Genomic DNA, 19,143 nt, shown 5'->3' on the forward strand with positions numbered 1-19,143 from the left:
GTCTGAAGAATAGAGACATCATTCAAAGTGACTGTCAAGTTACTTGGTGGACACTTAAACTGCAGTTTGCATGAATTCTTTCAATAGAGATTGTCAGCAATACCGTTTCAGGATATACATTTCTTATTAGCATACCTTCTGTACACAGATACACATGCACACAGGTTCCACCGCATGCGCACGCGCACACTCACTCACTCTATAACTGGCTGCAAGTTGGACACACTCAAAAATGGGATTTTGTTCCATTATACCATACTTTCACATGCACCAATAGCTTGCTAAATATAGGGATCACTGAAATGTCCTGAATTCCACCATATTCAACCATTCATGTCTCAGTCTCGGTGGGGGGGAGGGAAGGAAGATATAAACATGTACAAGACATTCGTTTTGATTAAAGATCAATAATACAAAAGTCTATGCTGCACATTAGTCTGTTAGAACTCAGTGAGCAATGCATAGCAGCCAAGTGGGAAGGGTTAAAGTAATGGCCGCCCCACTGGTTTCTGGATCCTGTCAGGGTCCCTCCCAAGCTGTGTCAAGGATGCATGTAAAATCTGAGAATGCTTCAGACCAAGACACTCCTTAGGTCAAAGGAGAAAAGGCCAAGTTCTTCAACCAAGCTTGGAGGGTTGTCATCCGGCTGCCTTGTGTTTCCCACCACAGCACCTGCACATAACCCCACAGTGATAACAAGCCCGGAGTGGCAAGTAACAGCACATACAAGGAGCGATAAAAGACAAGGCGATAAGGGCCAACCACCGGAGGCAAAACTTTTCATCGCTGGTATCGCAAGAACAAGGGTCTGTATAGTCTCCTTCTGGATCAGACATACAGTGATAGAGCATACTGTCCGCACACCACATACAGCTGACTCGGCGGATGCAGCTTCTCACTCGGTCTGGAGCATCCTGGCACTGACCCCTCCTGTTCTCCTCATGATTGAAGATGTCTCTGCAATAGACACACCGCGACCTCTCTCCATCTGCTTTCCGCCGCCGTGATTTGCACCTGGCAGGCTGAGTCTTTATCACTGCACCCTTAATGTCTTCACTGGGATCAAAGTCAGAGTTGCCTACATAAGGATAATTATAATCATGTTTGGAGGCTTCAGTTTTGGCAAACCGCACGTAGGAGTCCCCGTCATCTGAATCAATGTACTTCCCTCGCATAGGGGTATGGCGGTAGTCCTCATAACCTGTCACCCAGATCTTTTCTCGGGGATTAATCCGAACAATTTCTTCATCATCATCTGGGAAGCTGACATGCCGATATGGTCGCGGGACTGACTATAGGAAGAGGATGAGAAAAAATACATTTTTTAAAACAAGTGTATTGCTATAATTATAATAATATACAATACAATACAACACAATACAATGTTTTAGAACTTGTTTTCTGACTAATCCAAGAAAGACACTATAGGTCAGGGGTGGGTAAAGGCAGAGTGCCTGGGAGCCAATTTCTTGCCCTAGAAACCCTCGGAAAAGAAAGGAAAATCAAAATAGAGGTGGATAGAAGTCCACTTTTGTTTTTGATCAACAATGTAGTGATTAGGTTGGGGGAAGAGGGGTAAAGTGTGGCCTGCAGCCTGCATCCTCCGAAATACCCTCCAAATGCCGGAAAACTTCTCTAGTCGTTGCAGAGGGCATCTCTACTACGTCTGAAGGCCCCTTGGGCCCCTCAAGACTAATTTTTTTGCAAATTGTTTGCCCCCAACTGTACTCTAGGAGATGTGGGAAGTACTTCTACCACATTTTGTATCCACGATGGGCCAAATTAGGTCTGAGAGAGTTCTTTTTGAAATAAAGTGAATACGAAGTGACTTCCATCCACTTTCCTGTTGTTAAAAAAAGGGCCTCTCCTGGGCCTCAACTGCTCCAGGAAGGCTCCAAAGGATGAAGAAAATGCCCCCTTGTCCCCTGGAAGGGCTTTGAGGGTAAACATTTTAGATTGTAAGCTTGAGGGCAGGGAACCATCTATTATCCCCTCTGTTGTAAGCAGCCCGGATTCCCAGTGATTGGGCGGCATATAAATAAATCCTATTATTATTATTATTATTATTATTATTATTATTAAACATTTAATTTCTTTTTGCAGAAGCAGGTTCAGTATGTGGGGGCTGGCCCTCCAAGGCCTCCTGAGAGGGGGCTAATGCAATGAAGCCCCCTATCCTTCCATAGTTGTCTACTTCTGCTCTACAAAATATTTAAGAGGTGAATTGTTGCTTCTGGAAGCTTCTAAGAGGGGCCATTCATACTGCTTTTGGCCAGACTGTGGAGTATGAGTGGCTAAGTATTGCACTTTGTCAAACTGTTCTATAAGTACTGTAAATAAGAAATCCCTTTATTTGTTTTCAGATAAAAAAATACTCTGAATTGCTAGCTAGCTTTCTGCTCAATGGGGATGGAGAAACATCATGAAGTGTCTATCGCAGCAAGCAGAAAGCTGATACTTTTACTACCTAAACTCTGCACTGAGCCTGCAGTAACAATCTTGCTGTTGCAGAGACTTACGCAATAGCGAATCCACTTTTTTAGATTCTTTGTTCTTCACCGTATTGTCTTATTTTTCTAGTATTTTGTCTGATGAAGAATTCTGGAGAATGTGAAACTTTATGCTCACTATGTGCCATTTTTGTTAACATTCTAGTGTCCCTAATAAAAGGTACTGCCTATCTATAAATTTTCTTTAAATAACCAAAGGGCCAAGTTAATGTGACACACATAGTTGCAAGTTCAATCAGCAAAGAACAGCAGATCAAAAGCAAGGCTGATTCATATATATAACCTGCATTTTTCAATTTCCCTCCACATCATCTTTCAGCTATACCCAGAGAGAAACCAATGGGAATTGGCTTGTACATGAATGACTCGCAGTCATTCCCATGAATGGAGCAGCTGAGCTGGAGGATGAGCCACTGAAATTCTTAGTAGTTGTTGGCTGTATTCTGATACAGGCAGATAAATGCATGTTTTTTCATGTAATTCACAACCTAGAAACACAGGAAGAAATCTATTGCGGTGGGTAGGGGAGGTACTGGCTTTCATGCATAAACCCTCTCCTTAACATGAAATCACAGGGTTGCACAAATACTGAGGCTACTTGTGTACACCAAACTAACAAGAACAGTTCTGATTTGTTTCTTGAAAATCAGACAAACCAATGTCCTTCTTGGAACAGTGTGATAGTTGAAAGTTCTTATCAAGGTAACCCCTCACCATTACCCTTTCTGCTAGAAATGTATATACCTGTGTTGAAAATGCTTAACTTTCTGAAGGCTGAAAGACATCCCAAGAATAACAGGACCACCCCTCTGAAAATGCGAGCATGGTGGAGAAGACTCACTTGTTCTAGATGGTAGTGGTCAGGGCTAAACTGGTCATGAATATGACCACGGGTGCAAATTCTGTGATGTTCACAGGATGGAGGGGAGGCTAGTGTTCGCAAAGGCTGTTCTCTCTTCTGAGAAGAATTAGAAGAGCTGTCCGTAGCATTCTGTTAGGAATAATTGAGAAAGGTGAAGATGAATGGTACAAATGCTGTTTCTGAAGATCGGAGACACAATCCAGAAGTCATCTAGATAAACATCAGAAACTCCCCTACCCCATCAAATACTACATAGTGTTGCATGGCCCACATTTCTGAAAACCCACATTTCTGGCCCTGCTATCATTAGGAAGGACCCATTTTCTACAGGACAGTCTAGTACTTCAAATATAGATTCACTAGGCTCATATTCACTCTGCTGTCTTCTGCAAAAGAAGAAACTGGTCATAGATAAATGTTATAACGCTTTTATACAAAGTTTGACATATTTTGTAAGGTTATTTTGGAAGTTTTAGTTGCATCAGCTGTTGAGTTCTATTTTGGTGGCAGATTCCATCTAAAATAAGGGTGGACAGTCATAACTACAAATAAGTGACCCCATCTGACTTCTTAAAATATCATTTGTCTGCTCTGAGAAATCTCTGCCTGCAGTATTCTTCCTTTTAACTGTTAAGCATAAGCTCATGAATGCGCAGCTGAAGTTGGGAGGAATTTTTAAAAGCTGTAAATAGCTACGTCTGAATGCTGAGCATGTAGATCAGCACAATATATTTCAACACAAATTTTGAACTCAAATGCTTCTAATGTCAAGCAAATACAAATGTTTCACCTGTCATCTTATTCAGGGTGGTGTGGGTGAGGGAAGCAGTAGTGAGAAAAGGAGGATGGAGTCTGCTTCCAGAAAGCAGTCACATTTCCTTTCCTTCTCTCTCAAGGCTGCTCTCCCATCTTGTTTTAAGACTCTCATCTCACAATTTGGGCCAAAATTGTAATAATTGTTGCACTTTCCACCCTATTGGGAATTACTAACAGAGATGTGGGCCAGTGGTCTACAAGTATCCCATCCTCATTTTGGCAGATCCTAATTGTGTATGCCACTCCCTCATTTAGTGCTGAAGCGATGAAGGTGAAATATGCAGTGATGAAGGTGAAAAATTCACTTTCTTCCTTTAAAATGTGAAATAGTGCTCTTGGGCACTCAATTCTATTTGGAGACATGGCAAGTAGGAAACATGGACCTTGTTTAAGGGAAAGTAGTACTTTTTTGGTTACTGCCTCTACAACAAATCAGGCAGTGTTAGCCCCAACAGTAAGGTGGATGCACCAACAGTAAGGCCCCTGGTGGACATACCCTCTGGAAGTTGCTCATTTCTGACTGGTTTTCTGCACTTTCTGTTCCCCAGTTTGCTCCAGGTTTTCCAACATCAGTCAATGCACCAGGACAGCAAAAGGCCTGGGGGGGGGGTGGTTCTGATCTAAATGGGCCAGAACAACATTTCCCAGTGACTCTTTTTATATTCCAGCAACTACCTATGGGAAAAGTGCATCAGTTTGCAGAAAGCTTTATTATAGTCAATGAAGACGGACAGGTGCCTAGGAATTGTAAGGAGCTTTTTTTCCTTTCCTGGCTAGCCCTCCATTTTGCAACTGTTCTATTTGCCTGTTGCATGGCTCCAGCAGACTAATTGCCTTTTGGTTTCAGATGCAATGAGGAAAAAGAAAAAGAACTTTAGTAAAACACATTAATGAAACTTCACATATTACTGGAACTTCAGGCATATCCTACTAAGCATTAGGACAGGGGAGAGCTCAAAACCAGATCTGTTTAAGGAAGTTATAGAGTAATAATCTGCAATCGTTTGCCTTGTGGTCTTGCATCAGCTTTCATTCTGCTTCAGTTAAGATAAATGGTCAAAGTTAGCACTGAGGCTCTCCCCCTTTAAAGGGACAGAGAAGCCAGAAACAACTTTAAAGACTAGCTCCAGATCCCTTTTTCCCTTATGGATTCCATCAAAGCCTTATTAATGTTTCGCATTATAGTTTACAAGGTGATTCCTTAATCCTTTTTTACTTTGGGAACAGGAAGTTGTCAATCATCTCCTTGTCAGTCTGCTGAGGCCACTGTGTTTACATGCCAAGCATGAGCCACTCAGAATGTCACCTTCAGGGATAGAACACAGCAACGTGCAGCATTTCTCAGAGATTTGTTGTTGTTATGTGCCTTCAAGTCATTTTCGATTTATGGCAACCTTAAGGCAAATTTATCATGGCCCCATTTATCTGGGGCTGAGCGTGTATGACTTGGCCAAGGTTACCCAGTGGGTTTCTATGGCTGAGCAGGGAACGGAACCCTGATCTAACACTACAGAGTAGTAGTCGAACACTACTCTGTTCAACTTTCTGAGAATCTATGAAATCATGTTCACAGAACCAATGTGGTGTAGTATTTTGAGTGTTCGACTACTACACCACATTGGTTCTATCAACATGATTGCATATATTCTCAGAAATTCCCCCCAAATGCACATTATTGAATGAAACCCCTTCTTTGCTCTGCCCAAGTGCCCTACACCTTCTTTCCTTCCTGGTCACAGATAGGTAGACTGGCATTCTACAAATACACAAAGAGCAATACAAAGTATGTCTTTGTATGCACAGACTATTTTTTTTAAGCAGTGGTCTAAATCTAATCCAGGATTAAACTTTCTAGGATCTAGGAATTAGCATTTAGGATCATACAATAATCTAAGTATGTTCATGTCATATTCTGATGAATATTTATATTCATTTAAGTATTTTCTGTGAACAATAAAATCCATCCTATACTTGCTCTACTACAAAACCAGCATCAACTTTTATTGTGGGGTTTAAATAAGATTTGATTGTTTATCACAGTCTATGGAGACATATCTAAATCATTATACAGACCAAGGCCAGGATCCAGCTATGTCTTTGCACTAATGGAAACAGTCTGTCGGAGCATCTCAGGAGAGGCAGATGTCCCTTTTCACACATCCTCTGTATTTCCTCAGCAGAGTACTCAAAAATCTGCCAGATCATTTTCAGTCAATGTGGAGGGCTGGGGCAGAGGAAGAGAGCATATGGACTGCATGTGGGAGGAGGAGACCACTTTTCCCCAAATACATGGAAACTTCCATCAGTGCAATGACCCTAACTGGATGCTGGCATAGTGCTACACACAATGAAGGGACCAGTATATAAAACAACCCTCCAAAGAGCAAATAAGAACATTATGGGGGAATGCTGCACATTTGCAAGAGGACCAGCATGGCACAGTGGTTTGAGCAATGGACTATGACTCTGGAAACCAGGGCTCGAATCATGGCTCAGCCATGAAACCCACTGGGTGACCTTGGGCAAGTCACACTTTCTCAACCACAGACAGAAGCAATGGCAAACTTCCTCTGAAGAAACTTGCCAAGAAAACCCCATGGTATGTTCACCTTAGGGTCACCATAAATCAGAAACAACTTGAAGGCACACAACAACAACAGCGGTCCAAAACACACTGCAGAAATAATCCAGTTTGAAACTGCCTTAATTGTCCTCGCTTAATACTAGGGAATTCTGGGAACTGTAGTTTTGAGACATTTAGCCTTCTCTGCCAAACAGCTCTAGTGCGACAATAAACTGTAGTCCCCAGGATTCCCTAGCACTGAGACAGGGCACAAGTCAACTACTATCAGTCTGATCTGCACATGCAAATCACTTTCTGATATCACATTTACTGATTGATGAACAAAGGATCCAAATGGAAAGACCATGTTCTGGCTGCAAAAAGGGGTTGTAGTGGGAACACTAGGCCACCATGTTAGATCCCTGCAAAACACTTATGAATTTTGGAATGGCCACAGTGATTACTGCCATTCCTCCAAATTAGGAGCAGAACATGGAGGGCTGCAAGCTTCCCTCACACAGTGTGCATTACAGTTGAGAAGCACAAGTGAATCCCTAGGTCATGGCCATTGTCCAGAAGGGTTGCCATGCCACTGGTCAAAGTGATGGATCTTCTGCAAGTATTCAAGAAGTGAAGGACACAGAAAGAAAAGGTGGGGGTGGGAGAAGCCCTGTGAAAGGCCCAGAGCCTTCAGGCCACAGAACACAGCACTGGGAGGTCTTTTGTAAACAGCAAATGAATACCACAACTCTGGAATAAGTGCTTACTCCAGGACAGTCTGGTTCTTCACAGGTACTCCACACCAATGACACACTGGCCCAACATGATTTAACTTTGAACAATGCCAAAATGAAACATTTCACCACCAGGTCACTAATTGGGGAGGAAAGTGCCAACTTGTAGGCAAAGGAGAAACCCTATTATGCCCCAATACATTACTTTTCACTCTACAGTCAAAGCCATATACACTGGTACCCCGGGTTACGAAATTAATTCGTTCCGCCGCCGCTTTCGTAACCCGGGATACTTCGTAAGCCGAATAGCCCATAGGCGCTAATGGGGAAAAGCCGCGATTTCGTGCAAAAAAGCCGAAAAAAGCACCAAAAATTTTTTCGTAACCCGAAAAAACATTCGTAACCCGGAACAATTATTTCCTATGGGATTTTTTCGTATCCCGGAAATTTCGTAACCTGGGTATTTCGTATCCCGGGGTACCAGTGTAGCTTCAAACATGCATACTAGGTGCTATATGCAGATTTTACTCTCCTTACCTGTAATGATTTTATCTCTCTCTCTCTCTCAAATAATACAGTGATTTTGTTTTAACACTGCCTTGCTATAGCCATTCGGCTATCATATTGAGGGGAGATCCAAACAAAAGCACACATTCAACTTGTCATGCAAGCCTCTGACTCAGGTGTATAGAAGCCCACCGCCCCGCACAGGTATGTCCGATTAGGACCTCAGAAAGGGTTTTTTGAGTAATTCCAAGGGAACAACAACAATATTCATTTATACACCACTTTTCTCCCATTAAATTTAAACTCTGTTAGAGGTTTCTTTGCTGCTGCTAATGGAGTTTAGGTTTTACTGTAATTTGTCTGAAGTCCCCACATGGCCAAGAGGGGAGTGACTTCTGCCTACAGTGAGATTCCTCAAAACCAACTGAACTACAGCAGAGACATCTATGGAAAATGTAGCTCTGTGACAAGGTCAATGTTTCTCCCTCCTGTATGAGTTTTAAACATCTTTTGCCCTCAGGAGCCTCAAAAGCTCGCACTGGTTGTTTTGTACATTTTGGCTGACCAAAAAGGTCATCACACTTTTATGGATTTTGTTTTACTTTGTTGTAGCATGGCCACTCCTGAAAATCTTTTTAAGACTATAAAATTGTGCTTTTAGTTGCATCGGTTCATTAACGACACTGTGAACAGACTCAATCCCTGGTTCTGGGAGAATGACGGGATACAAATACAGGGAAGTAGTAGTAAATGGCTTGCATATGCAACCCATTTGTATTCAGAAAAAAAGTGTGCCTTGTTCCTAGGACTTAGGTTTGTTATTCTTAGAGCCCAAGAAGAGAAGCATCTAAACAATTCCAATTGTGTCTGTAGCTATTCTAACCCAGCAACTGTGCTCCTCCATTCCTGACAAAGTTTACTATGTTTGCTAAGATTTCCACTGTCTTGTCATTTCTGTCATTAGCAATACAGCTTTTGAATACAAGCACCACTCTCAAATTGGCGGAGTTATGTCTGCATAACTGAGCCTCTGTTTGTTAGAATCCACTGAATGATACTAAGCTTAACTGCACACAGGTTATAACTTTGAAACACACAGAAATGGGGAAAGATGTCTCCTGTATGGTACTGCACTAAGAGAAAAAGCTGACAAAGTACGGTCGACTATCTTGATTGTTAGAAAAGTTAATCATTGCATGCTGATTTTTTTTAAAGCATCTCTTTCCCCATGCCAAGTTTAAAGTATAAACAGGAAACTGAACTCCAACATCCTTACATGACTTCATCCACATGGGTCAGAAATGTTGAAATTTGGAGGATGATAAAGTTTGAACACAAAACATTTGCACATGCTTATTGGCTTGCATGTGCACTGGGCACAGATCCACAAAAATGATCCACTACCAGTATACCTCGACATTCCCCCTTCCTGCTCCCTTGAGATGAAAAGTAAAAGAATCAGGATTATACCTGATGTAAGTTTTGTAATATATAAGAAGGCACCATGTATTCCTCCACTTCTTCCCATATGAATAGCCTTGCTGTGTTTTAGGGGAAGACATTTACAAACCAAATGCAGTCTCCCTTTTAGCAACTTTTTGATAAAATAAACCATGCTGATTGAGTCCATATTGTGGTAGTGCCTTTACTAAGTAGTCCAAAAAAGGCACAACATTATCTTTGCAAGCTTTTGAAAATACAGGTTCCTTCCTAAGGTAAAGATGATTTTATAAAAACCCAAAACCCAAACATGGGAAAATGGGTTGGAGAAGCGACAATGTTAGTTATACTGGCTGTTATGATGTCTTGAGATGAGATGGAGAATATCCAGTTAAGCTCATGAGGGACACCCCCCTAACTCATGGCTTTAAGAATGTAACTCCCAACCCTCCTTTAAAATTCAGTTATCTCTCTCCATCTTTGCTTGATGAAAGAAACCTATGGTGTCGTCACCTGTCTAGTAGACTGAACTGTGTTACCGCAATATAGCCTCTGGGGTTTGCCTTAATGGTCAACATAGATTTGCTAATTAAATATTATCCTGGAAGGATCCAACGCGATTTACTGTCAGAATCATGCTATTCAAACTCTGAGGCACAATACCTGCCTCCCTGCTGTGGGCATTTTTCATATTCTTGCTCTTCACAAATTGCACCTAACATGTGACACACAACCTGAGAAAAGATGTCTTGAGGAAAGACAGCAGAGAGGAAAGACCAGTCCAGTTTAGACTATAGTTGGGGAAGTTAATGACAACTTCAGCACCATTCTACTTCTAGGCATTTCCAGGTAGGTAGTCAAGTTAGTCTGTTACAGCAAAAACAACTGTCTGAAGTCACATTGATGACAAGGATATTTTATTTTATATAACCCTTTGTGGTGTGTCTGATGAAGGGGGCTGAATGGATGGCAGTCTACAAAAATGTATGCCAAATTAATAAATGTTTAATAAGCCACAAGGCTCCCTCTTGTTTCTACTTCCAGGGAAATCCCAGTAAGTTTTTTTATACACATTATGGATGTAAATCCTCATTACATTCACTTTCACATTTGTTTATTAAAAACATGTTTTTCCCCTCCTCACTGTGAGATTTAGAGTTTTTTTTTCTCGATCATGAGTGTCTGGAGAACAATTTGCACATTTCATGGTTGCCTTTTTTGGGAGAAGGGGAAGCAGAATGTGCATGTGTGTGCATTTGGTAAAATGCTCAGTGCTGGGAAACATGACAGTTGTTGGCTGCTCCAAACTAGGTAACACTGGATGTATTTTGCATATGATGAGTGTTGGGCCATTCAATAAACAAACACAAACACTTGTAAAACCTTACTTTCAGCACTTACATTTATGCAAATTACATTTCGGAAACATGAAGAACACCTTCCCACACACTCACACACTGCCTTTTGACATCTTGGTTTTGCACTAGAGCAGAGATTTCTTGAAGTGGCTGATGAATACTTTTAGCACCATCTCACATATGAAGATGTCCAGATTTGAGAAAAATCCATGGCACAGCAACATGCTTTTCACATCCTTAACACAGTTAGAAAGCTGCTAATCTTGGAAGTGCCACACACTCATTGTTTCCATATATTATTATTATTATTATTATTATTATTATTATTATTATTATTATTTCCACCAGATTTGAAATGCATCTAAAATAAGATAATAGTGAACATTTGCCCCCCCCCCCCTTCCCCTCCATTACCTATAATATCCTTATCTGGACCACTCCTACTCCAGCAATGACAAACCTGCAGGGATAATTTTCTTATTCTTCCTCCCATCATATGTTGTGCAGCCTTAAACATTAAGATATCACAGAATTTTCTTTCTCAATCAGACTTCAAAATTTTACTAACTTCAGTGCTTCTGCTGCAGCCCACAGTCAAGAACAGTGTTAATTAAATATGTGCTATAAACTGAACTAAGATGATGCAAAAAATAAATCTCTCTCTCTCTCTCTCTTGTTAGAGAATGAGATGCTAACTGGCTGCTAAAAAGAAAGAAAAAATCAAGTACAGGCACACACACTCTGCTATGCACATTTTTACAGTGTGGCTATAACATATGGGAGAAAAAGTAGGCCAAAGGTTTCATGAAGGAGTCAGTGGGAAGAGATCTGGTTTCTCAATTTTGTCTGTAGGGGAATGATGTGGGAAGAAAGAAGACAGGACATGTTTTTGCATTTTACAATATTTATGCTGACTATGCAGACAAAGGATGCTTGATTTTGTTAGCAGGATCCATATGTCATGATAAATTTTAGCTATGCACTCACTATAGATAGTCCAAGCAATTAGACATACATAATTTAGCTTGGTAAATCATCATTCTAGATGCACCTATGGTTAATCTAGCTAAATATAAAATTTGCTGAAAAAAGCCACATATTGCAAAGCCAGTGTTAAGTTTTGCAACCTCCCCAATCTCATATTTATTGTACATTAACATTTTATGGCCAGAAGAGATTATGAATGGGGCAGGGAGAGACATTGGTAGTCCCAGCTTCGAATTCGAATAGCGGGCAAAAAGTCTAGTGGTTTTCGTTGAATTAGAAGTCCTGTCAATGGAGAAGGCAAGGGCTCTTTGAACATTGAGGGAATGGAACACACTCTCAAAGTCAGAAGTAGGATTCTGCACAAAGGCAGAGAGTATAATGACTTGGTTCAGGTGGAAGGCAAAAACCACCTTCAAGAGGAAGGAGATATCCGGTTGTAGCACCAACACCTTGTCCTGATGGAACTGGAGATAAAGGGGGATTGACATGTAGGGCAGAGAGTTCTCCTGCCCATCGTGCTGAAGAAATCACCACTAGGAAAACCATTTTCCATGAGAGAGTCTAAGGCTGCCTGTGACAAAGAGTTTGAATGGTCTCTTTGACAGTCGATAAAGCACCAGATAGAGGCTCCATGCTGGCATTGGCTGAAGACAGGTGGATGTAAATGAAGGTATCTTTTAAAGCAGGGTTTCCCAACCCTTTTGACTCATAGAGCCATTATATCTATGGCAGAGCTCCTAAGAAGCCTACCCTATATCTTACAAGTTTTAATTTCTTTTATTTTCCTGGAGTGGCTGCAGAGCACCTGGGAAGTGCACACGGAGCCCTAAGGGCTCCTTGGAGCCAAGATTGGGAACCTCTGCTTTAAGAAATGCCTTGATGGCTGGATCCCGAAAATAAGAGGGATGTTTTCTTCGCTGCAGTTCTGAAGAGATGGTAACAAGGTAGCATTTAACTGAGGACAGGGAGAGATCCGCAATATGTAGGGATGAGGAATCTGAGGACATGATGTGTTTGAACCCTGGAGGGGGACAATCTGTAGCCTTTAGGAATGGCTGAATCGTCTTCCATTTGTAAGCATATGACTTCTGTGTGGAAAGCATGTGGAATGCAAGGATGATTCATTGGATTAAAGTCAGCAAGAAAAAAATTCTCCATGCTATCAGCCGGAGCATTTGGAGGTCCGGATGCTGAACCTGACCATAATGAATGGAACAGAGGGGGAGGCAGATCATGGATCCCTGGCAAAGTGGAGCAGAGGGGTGAACCAAGGATGCCTTGGCCACCACAGTGTCATGAGAATGACATTGGCCTGGTTTTCTTGTACAGTGGGCCCTTGCCTTACGTGAGGGATCCGTTTGGACCTCTTGCGTAAGGCGAATTCCGCCTATGTTGGAGCCCCATTTATTTGAATGGGGCTCGTACGTGACGGCGTGGTAGTGCATGGGGCACCATGGGCGCGCGCCCCATTCATCTGAATGGGATGCACCGCCCCTTGTGCCGCGCGCACTTCCCGCAGCTTGAGCGCGTATGCTCAAGTCCACGTAAAGCACACCCACCTATAACGCGGGTGCACTGTATCTTTGCGAGAACTCTGGTGGTCAGGGGAAGGTGAACATCAGTCATTGACCCTGGTGGAAGAGGAAGGTGTCTTCTAGAGAGCCTTCCCCACTGTCCTGGAGCAGAAGCAGGGGCAGCGGATGTTGAGGTGGGTGGTGAAAAGGTTTGTATGCACCTGGAGCATCAGCACCAAAGTATGGAATGGACCAGGTTTTGGAAGTGGTCTGCAGGCAGGTATGCCTTCACCAACCTCAAATTCAGCATGGTTCTGATGAATCTCAGTTCTTGGCTCGGTTTGACATGAGACTTCTTTTCATTGACCATTAGGCCAGGTGAGTTTAATACAATTAAAGAATAATTAATGTGGTTGGTTAGTGTGTGCGCGGAGCCTGCTATGAAGAGCCAGTTGCCAATGTACGGGAAGACCATGATTCCCTTCTGTCATAGACAAGCTGCAACTAAGGCCATGCACTTCATGAAGACGCAAGGAGCTGTGGAGAGGCCAAATGGAAACACTCAAAACTGAAATGCCCTTTCTGCGACTGCAACTCTTCAGCTTGCCACCCAGGAAAAGGAAGGTTTATTCTGAGTACAGTTTTCAAAGAATTGCACAAACACAGTAACTACTACACATGCTTTTGAAGTTCCTAGGCAATGACACTTTACATGATTTATAAGATGGTCCAGAGATTTGGAAGTTATGTTCTTTGTCCATAACCGTTTCTCATTACTTTTCCCAGTCTGCTGTGGTAAAACATGGTGATAATTTAATGGACAAAACTGAAGCACGTTCAGAGTTACCAAAGAAATGCTTTGAAGAGAGCAGGGGACCAGTAATTTCAGCTAAATGCTTGTAGTATGACATGGGATAAATATACTTACAGGAAGCTATTTTAACAATCCTTTGTACTAATGGTACAGCTCAAGCAGATATGGAGTTTGTTTCATGAGCTAACACTTTACCCTTTGAGAAAGAACAGTCATAGCATTTCAAAAGGCCATAAATGAGATAAACCCATCCTATCAAAACTAGCACCTGTATATTCACAGACAGCAGGACATTCCGTCCTGTCTGTTTTTTCAGCTACCAGAAATGCTTGGTCAACACATACATACGCATGCATTAGGAATTATTTTCTTAAACAACAAGAAAGTTTACTGTTGTCCTATTGCAAAACCATGAAACAATACAATGACAGTTGCAATTTGGTGTCAGAGCCCTCCTTTAACAGTTGCATAGAGTGAGACACTATGGACAACAAGAATGCATTACATTGTGATTTAGTAGTACTTCAAATTATCCAAGGGGAAAGAAACTGTGAAGAAAGTGGATTAATTAAGTGGAGGCCAACACAATTGCAGGTTGCTGGCAAGAGAGAACTCCTCCTCCGCCCCCCTGGAATGACTGGCTTTACTCAGGTTTTCTCTAGAGAAGAACTAGCATTCAGTATGCAGAGTGGAGTAATTTATTTCCAAACATATGGAAAACATTTTGGGGTTGTAATGAGGCCCTGGAGCTAAGGTAACATTACATTACATAGCAGAGACACCTCCTAATGGGAAGCTTCATCTTTGGGAATCCAAAGGCACAATTTCAGCCACAGCTGAGCCCTTTTAGGTCCCTTAGATTTCACAGGAATTGTGTGGAGGGAAAGCATTAAGCACACAGACCTAAATGCAACTGTTATTCCCAACCAAAGTAAAGCTATTGAACCAATGGGAACCTTTTAAATCAACACTTATGTAAGTTCTATTAATTCAGTGGGTCTACTCTAATTGAGACTAACAACTGGATTTAGGCCTTAGTTAACTGTCCCACAGAAATCAGTATGGCTCAAAATGTACTCACTTTGTTGTCAGACAAAACAAAACAAAAAAAGCTGACTGCCATTCCTGACAATATGGACTTTCTGTATTTGGGACAGCCAGAAAGAAAACAGTCTAGATTACAGTGGAACACATTACCTGGGAGTGTAGTGGAGTCTCCTTCCTTAGAGGTCATTAAACAGAGGCTGGATGGCCATTTGTCAGGGATGCTTTGATTGAGATTTCCTGCATGGCAGGATGGGGTTGGACTGGATGGCCCTTGCGATCTCTTCCAACTCTATGATTCTATGATTTTATTACGGCAAGGCCATCACAATATGCATATCGCCATTTGTGTTCAAATGCCTAGTGATGGTTTGATGGTTCAAGGCAACAGTCCTCAGGGTGCTCATATGTACAACAGTGACACTCCCAGAGCACTCTTATTGGGCTATTGCTGTAGAAGAGCATTCCAGCTCCAGCACAGCAACCACCCCCTCCCCTGCTCCACTTCCCTCTCCATCATGGAGTCTATAAATCACTTCTGGCAGGTAGCTGGGAAGCAGCTGCTAATGATAGTTTTGCTCTGGAGGAGAGGAAGTCACCTTTTAACCTTGCCTGCTGTTGTTTGTCTTATAACTATGACAAGAGGACAGACGAAAACAACATGCCAACTGTCACAGAGACTCAGGTCGCAGTTGCTACAGGAAAAACATCACAAACCCAGAGCAATATTGTACTTTTCAGGTTGAGGATGTTTATTCCTCTTGGTCAAAAGATCTGACTTGGGTGCATTTCCCCTTAACTTTCCCACTAATTTCTTGTTATATACCCTCCAAATCCCCAAAATTCTTATAGGTTTCTGCCTAAACGTACAAATCAAGGCTGTATGCAATTTCCGACTCCAAAAAAGTTGCATACTTTTATGTATTCTCCTTCCTCCAATGCTTATTTTATATAATATATTTTGAGCATATACTGTATGTGACCTGGTACATCAGGTTTCTTGTTCATAGATTATTCCATGTGATTTCTGAAGGTACATGTTCAAATTTTATTTCATAATTCTGAATGTATAGATTGAACAACAAATGTAGGTCTCCACTCATTTGTGAGCTCAGTTTTCAAAGTACAGATCCAGCACCATAATCAATCAATCAATCACTATAAAATGTTGTAACACAAACTGTCCCGGTAGTCACTGATCAATTTATACAGATACTTTACAAGTTGCGAATCATGAATATGGAATGATGAAGTCTTCCAAGTCTCCTTGGACCCACATCTATCATGGCTGATTAAATCTGCCATTTGGAGTGATAGGTTCAAGAGAGTGGAAAATTTGTCCACAAAAGAGGATAAGGTTCGGACTCTTCCTGGGAGGCTCTAGGGAAGGACTTTCACCATCAAGTAGCTGAAATGTGACTTTTTTAAATGTTTGTTTTGTTTGTTTGTTTTCAAAGGGGAGGACAAGCATTTTGAACACATGGCTGCCAATCATCTCACAATTTAGTTGAAACAGACTGTGTAGATTTGTGGAACTCAAACTTTTTTATCCTTGGAACTCCCTTTACATCTACATGCTGACTTGGCACCCCCCCCTACTCAATACAATATATGAATAAAATTATTTTGTTTATTTGGTAAGCATATTTCCATTTGCACATTCATGTCTCTTCATAATTTAACATTGTATAAGGAAATAAATTTGTTCAAATTATAAGTTTTATTTAAGTAAATTCTATATTTAACTCAACACATGTGTATATTTTACATATTAAAAATTTAAGGAAGAGGAAGAGGTGGGATCAGAGCCTCCAAGTCTTGTGCCACCCTGGGGGTCTTGCCCCATTTTTTGAGAACCACTGGTATAGATCTTTTCTGCTTTGTTGTCCTTTCACTAACAAAAGTGTAGTTTGGGTGGGGGGGAGATAAGATAGGGCAAGTGTATTTTCTAGCTGTGACACTATGACATTTTGAACTACTGAATAACTTACAAAGGAAGGTTCATTAGGATCCAGTTCTACCGATTCATTTAAGCAAGATTTCTTTTTATGTCAGAGTCTGTGTTGATACATTTTGTTGCCTTTACGACATCTCTAATCTTTGTTGTTTGTTATGTTTTTATGGTGCTCTTTCAGTTGTTCTTTGTTAGGATTTTACTTTAATGTTTGCATTCCTGTAGGCTATAGTGAATATAATTTTTATCTCTGAAAAGCAGGATATACATGTTGAAATCAGTAACGTTAAAAATAAGCACTGGTATTTTCATGTACAGTTTTGCCACAGCTCTTTAGCCTGTATAATCTTTTGCAGAAAATAAGAAAGTATTTCAGAAGACACAAAGGAGTAATTCCTAAGTGAAAGATACTTACTGTAAAGACGTCATCATCTCCAACTTCAGTCTCATTGTGGATTGTTGAGGACGAAGTTGTAGATCCTGGAAAGACAGTTTAAAATATGTGCTGTTGCTATACATAATTACCACAATCCAGCAAGCCTATTTATTACACAGGTGCAAAGGAGTGTGCATGCACATCTGCAATTTCACTTTCTTTTTTTGGCACAAGCCCCCTTTTAAACTTGCCCACATTTCAAAAGCCAACTAGTGACAAGGAGGGGGGTCAATGCTGGATGGGTGTGGGGAGATAAACTCCCTGCTGCATGCTTAAAATTATTGTGTATGTCCTTTCTGATTGTGCCAATACTGTTTTGTGTTTTTTTCCCTCAGGAGCAATTAATTTGATCTGAATATTCTTGGTGAGTTCCCAAACCGATCTTTTAAAATGCTAAAGGAAGTTGTGTCAAAATTAGGAATAGACATGCTAGGAAAAGTTAGAAAAAGTGACTAAAACAGCTGCTTAAACAAATTTGAACTTCGGGTCCTCGTCCCAACAGTGTGAATGATTTCAAAAAGAAAAACAAAAAAGAAAATTAACAAAACAGTTCTCAATAAAACAAAATTGTAATTTAATCTGAATGCATAAAATCTCTAATGCTCTAGGATAATCAAGTCAAGTCTCAGAAAGCAAACTGAAAAGCCATTTATGTATTAGATTTCTTTTAAACAATTCAGTATCAGAATGTACAAGTTGAGTAATGTTGCAGAAGTATTTTCTCACTGTCAACCAGCTTCTAAGAGGGAAATTCCTATATACCTCAGAAGACAGAAAGCTGAATGCCCTAAATCAAATCTCCCTAACAAAACTGTGACTTGATTTTAAAAAAGAGCAAGATTTAAGAAACAAATTTCATTGGAAGGTTTGAGAAATAAAGTGTTCAGGTTGTAACCTTCCTAAAGGGTGGCGGAAGGAAATGAAAAAAAAATCTATTCATTTATTAAAATACTTTTATGCCATCCTATGGCAAAATATGTCACTGTGGTACACATTTAAAATCAATACCAACAGGTTAAACCAACAAAAATATTAAGCAGGCTAAAAACATTATATATGTTAACAAGTTAAAAGTATTTAAAATGTTTTAAAACCATGTCCATTAACATTTTGAGATAAATCAGTGAGGCCCAAGGGCTTTAACACATAGCCATGTTTTTATTTGGTGCTTAAATGAAACCTGTGTTGGTGCCCATTAGGCTGCCAAGGGGGAAAGGTGTTCCCACAAATGTGGCCACAACTGAGGAGGCCCTCTCCTGTGTCCTCACACTGTGTACTTTCCTCACTGGTGGGACATCAGATGAGGGCCTCTGCCAGAAGATCCTAATTTTCAGGCAGGAACATATAATAAGAGGTGCTCCCTCAAGTCAAGGTTGTAAACTAGTTAGGGCTTTACATTTTATCAAGAACACACTGAATTCAGACTGGCAGCATATTGGCAGCTAGTGTAATTCTAGCAATATATGATGTCTATATATGGTAGTCCTATCAGCAATCAAGCTACAGTTGGCCCCCCGTATCCACAGTATCTTTATCCATAGATTCAATTAGCCACAGCTTGAAAATAGTCTCTCTCTCTCCATACAAAGCAAACCTTGATTCTG

The 19,143-nt window shown here is 40.9% G+C and overlaps 1 protein-coding gene across 2 annotated transcripts in view; it reads right to left on the bottom strand.

Moving 5' to 3' along the window:
• Window positions 1–391: 391 nt before the first annotated feature.
• The window catches only part of SPRED2 (sprouty related EVH1 domain containing 2), a 96,567-nt gene continuing 77,815 nt past the window's right edge, over window positions 392–19,143 (bottom strand). For both annotated transcript variants that reach the window (XM_042445316.1, XM_042445317.1), the window contains exons 4-6: window positions 17,519–17,583; window positions 3,352–3,501; window positions 392–1,292 (exon numbers count right to left, since the gene is read on the bottom strand). In XM_042445316.1, the coding sequence (XP_042301250.1) occupies window positions 639–1,292; window positions 3,352–3,501; window positions 17,519–17,583 (869 nt within the window). In that variant the 3' untranslated portion in view covers window positions 392–638. The remainder of the gene's footprint in view (window positions 1,293–3,351; window positions 3,502–17,518; window positions 17,584–19,143) is intronic.

The sequence above is a fragment of the Sceloporus undulatus genome, chromosome 1, assembly GCF_019175285.1.
Source record: "Sceloporus undulatus isolate JIND9_A2432 ecotype Alabama chromosome 1, SceUnd_v1.1, whole genome shotgun sequence".
In the NCBI taxonomy this organism is placed as follows: Eukaryota; Metazoa; Chordata; class Lepidosauria; order Squamata; family Phrynosomatidae; genus Sceloporus; species Sceloporus undulatus.